The sequence below is a fragment of the Lactuca serriola genome, chromosome 2 (assembly GCF_051521515.1).
Source record: "Lactuca serriola cultivar US96UC23 chromosome 2, Lser_US96UC23_V15, whole genome shotgun sequence".
NCBI lineage: Eukaryota > Viridiplantae > Streptophyta > Magnoliopsida > Asterales > Asteraceae > Lactuca > Lactuca serriola.
In genome coordinates, this window is record NC_136409.1 from 221,065,083 (window position 1) to 221,068,206 (window position 3,124).

The 3,124-nt window shown below is 34.3% G+C and overlaps 1 protein-coding gene across 1 annotated transcript; it reads left to right on the top strand.

The window, feature by feature from the left end:
* LEW3 (UDP-Glycosyltransferase superfamily protein) lies at positions 1-2,875 on the top strand. Its single transcript, XM_079026996.1, has 7 exons — positions 1-466; positions 794-1,080; positions 1,185-1,371; positions 1,484-1,552; positions 1,651-1,844; positions 2,217-2,326; positions 2,394-2,875. The coding sequence occupies exons 1-7, from the start codon at positions 164-166 to the stop codon at positions 2,627-2,629; spliced, it is 1,386 nt and encodes a 461-aa protein (XP_078883122.1). The 5' UTR covers positions 1-163; the 3' UTR covers positions 2,630-2,875.
* The last annotated feature ends 249 nt before the right edge of the window (positions 2,876-3,124 follow it).

Below are 3,124 nucleotides of genomic sequence, written 5' to 3' on the forward strand. Positions count from 1 at the left end.
GTTAGTCACTATATTTTCACTCTCTCGAGTTCTTTCCTTTCAATGGCATAACCACAGAAGTCTTCCGTTTTCTTTCTTGCTTTATTTCTACCCAGTACCCAAACTCAACTCAAGCACAGTTTAAATTTTCGATATCACCCGCCGCTGCTGAAAACATCTGAAGATGGTGATTCTAATACTGATAAGGATATTTGTAGTTTCAACAATTTTGACTAAAGTAATAAGATTCATTTGGGCTTTAATTGTCGCCCGGTTTGACAGAAAGAAGGCCGTAGGGTTCTTTCACCCTTACACCAACGACGGCGGAGGTGGAGAAAGAGTTTTGTGGTGTGCAGTTAAAGCTATTCAAGAAGAACGCCCTGATCTTGATTGTGTTATCTACACCGGCGATCATGATGCTTCTCCTGACAGCCTCATCCTCCGCGCCGTCGATCGGTTTGGTGTTAAGTTGCTTTCTCCTCCCAAGGTAATTTCCAATGTTTCTGTGATGAAATGCCTAAAATTCGTATTTAATGATTCTGAAAATTAACTTTAGTTAGTAAACCCTAACTGTTGAATCACAAAATCTAGATATGCATAATTTCAAGTGATTTATGCATAATTCAGTCCATGTCAAGTGAGGACGTGTTTAGGAACTTCAAGTCCGATCCATGAAGTTGAAATCTAAGCACAATCTGATTAAGTTCGATGCATCATGTGATGATGAACACTGTGATTAAACTCGTTAGTTGATTCATCCATGCTGTTTTTCCGAGTCTGCTTAATTTCTTATGATAATTGTGATTTCTATCAGGTTGTGCACTTACAAGAAAGGAAATGGATCGAAGAAACAACATATCCTCGCTTCACCATGATTGGTCAAAGTTTTGGTTCAATCTACCTTTCATACGAAGCTTTGACCAAATTTGTTCCATTATACTATCTGGATACAAGTGGATATGCCTTTACCTATCCACTCGCCCGACTTTTTGGTTGCAAAGTCATCTGCTACACACATTACCCAACAATCAGCTTAGATATGCTTTCTCGTGTTCATTCAAGGAGTTCCATGTATAATAATGACGCCATTGTTGCTAAAAGGTTAGTTGCATAATTGTTCCACTCCATTAGTTGTTTTTACATAAATCATTGAAGTTATGTAGATTAGTGAGTGCTAATCATTCCTTACATAATTGTGATGACAGTGTACTGCTATCACAGTTGAAAGTTGTATATTACAAATTTTTTAGCTGGATGTATGGCTTTGTTGGTTCTTGTGCAAATCTTGCAATGGTAAACTCTTCATGGACACAATCGCATATTGAAAAGCTTTGGAGAATTCCAAATCGTACTAAACGAGTTTATCCTCCTTGTGATACAACTGGATTGCAGGTTTGTTTTTTTATGCCTCATACCTAATTATATACTTTTAAGTTTTAACACATACTTATACTTATGAGATCATAATCATATTAGTTACTGTTTTTAAACAATTACCTAACAGGAACTTCCACTGGAAAGAGAAACAACACCACCTAAAATCATTTCAGTGGCTCAATTTCGACCAGAGAAGGTGTGGTTTTTTATTAAAGGTGTTAAAAGCATTAAAAATTTGCAGGATCTTTGATAGCTGATATATTATTTTTGGTTAAAATAAAAACTTTATGTCAGGCACATGCTGTTCAGCTTCAGGCTTTTGCACTTTGCATCAAGAAACTGAATGTGGAGACTCCTAGACCTAAACTCCAGGTTGTTGGTGGCTGTAGAAACGATGCTGATGAAACAAGATTACAGAATTTGAAAGATTTAGCAATTGAACTCATGATAGAAGAGGATGTAGAGTTCCATAAGAATGTGTCCTACAGGTTTGTCTCACTTCACATTATATCACTACTTTCATTAGTGATTAAACTGTTTTACTTTTTGTATTAAAAAAAATCATTTTATTTGGTTTTGAAAATCAAGCGCAAAAATAAAGAAAACTACAACTTAATTTCACCATTTGATTGATTTGCCACTAAACTATTATTTCTAATATGTTTATTATAACACTAGTTAAACCATTATACGTTTTTGCCTGTTAATTTTTTTTTTCAGTTACCCGGTTATCAAAAAAAAAAAAAAAACAAGATACTTTCACTATTTTATTAATTTAGCCATTGAAGTATTAATTATTAGGATTATTCTAATAATATCTATAACTAAATGGATAAAATTGGTTTTGGTTTTGATTGCAGGGAGTTAGTAAGGCTATTGGGTGGTGCAACTGCAGGGATTCATTCAATGATTGATGAACATTTTGGCATTAGTGTTGTAGAGTACATGGCTGCAGGAGCCATTCCCATTGGTAAAACAAATAAAAACCCATGCTTCATTATTGACATCTAAAAACATATGTATCTTTTTTTTTTCAGCTCATAATTCAGCTGGCCCGAAGATGGACATTGTGTTACCTGAAGAAGGGAAGCAAACCGGGTTTCTTGCTGAGACTGTGGAAGAATATGCAGATGCGATTTTGGAGATTTTAAGGATGTCCGAATCTGAAAAACATGACATGGCTGCAGCTGCCAGAAGACGAGCTGGCAGCTTCTCAGAGCAAAGATTTTATCATGATTTTAAAGCTGCAGTTAGACCCATTCTAAACCAATGAGCTTCTTTCTAAGGAGAGAGATGAAAGATATAAAAACTAACATACAACATCAGGATTTCCCCTTTACTGGGAGTTTTGTTTGATTTGATTTGATTTGATTTTGTTTCTTTTATTTTTGTTAAAACAAATGGAAGTTGGATGCTGTTGTGGGATAATATCCAAGTGCCATGTCTATATCAGTAAAAAGACAAAGTATGTTGCTATTTGCTGCAATTTGGCTGAAATAGAATAGTTTTGTCAAATGCATATTCTAGTGTCTAAGTAAGATAATTGGTTGCTTTTCAAGTGATTTAGTTTATAGATGTATAATTTTACATTATTGTAAAAGATTAATTTTCCTACGACAATTTTTTTATTAATTTTTTTTTTAAATTTAATTATTTTAATTTTAAAGATAAACAAAACGTGAACACAAACTTCCACTAATGTCATCTAGAAGGTCCAAGTTCGTATGGACTTCTTTTGAGTATCTTTTCCCCATCATGATTTCAGAAA

Bases quoted from the DNA above. Each gene is read 5' to 3' on its own strand.
- LEW3 (XM_079026996.1), top strand. From the start codon at position 164: ATGGTGATTCTAATACTGATAAGGATATTTGTAGTTTCAACAATTTTG. The intron at 467-793 runs GTAATTTCCAAT...GATTTCTATCAG, and splicing joins AGTTGCTTTCTCCTCCCAAG to GTTGTGCACTTACAAGAAAG. The intron at 1,553-1,650 runs GTGTGGTTTTTT...ACTTTATGTCAG, and splicing joins CTCAATTTCGACCAGAGAAG to GCACATGCTGTTCAGCTTCA.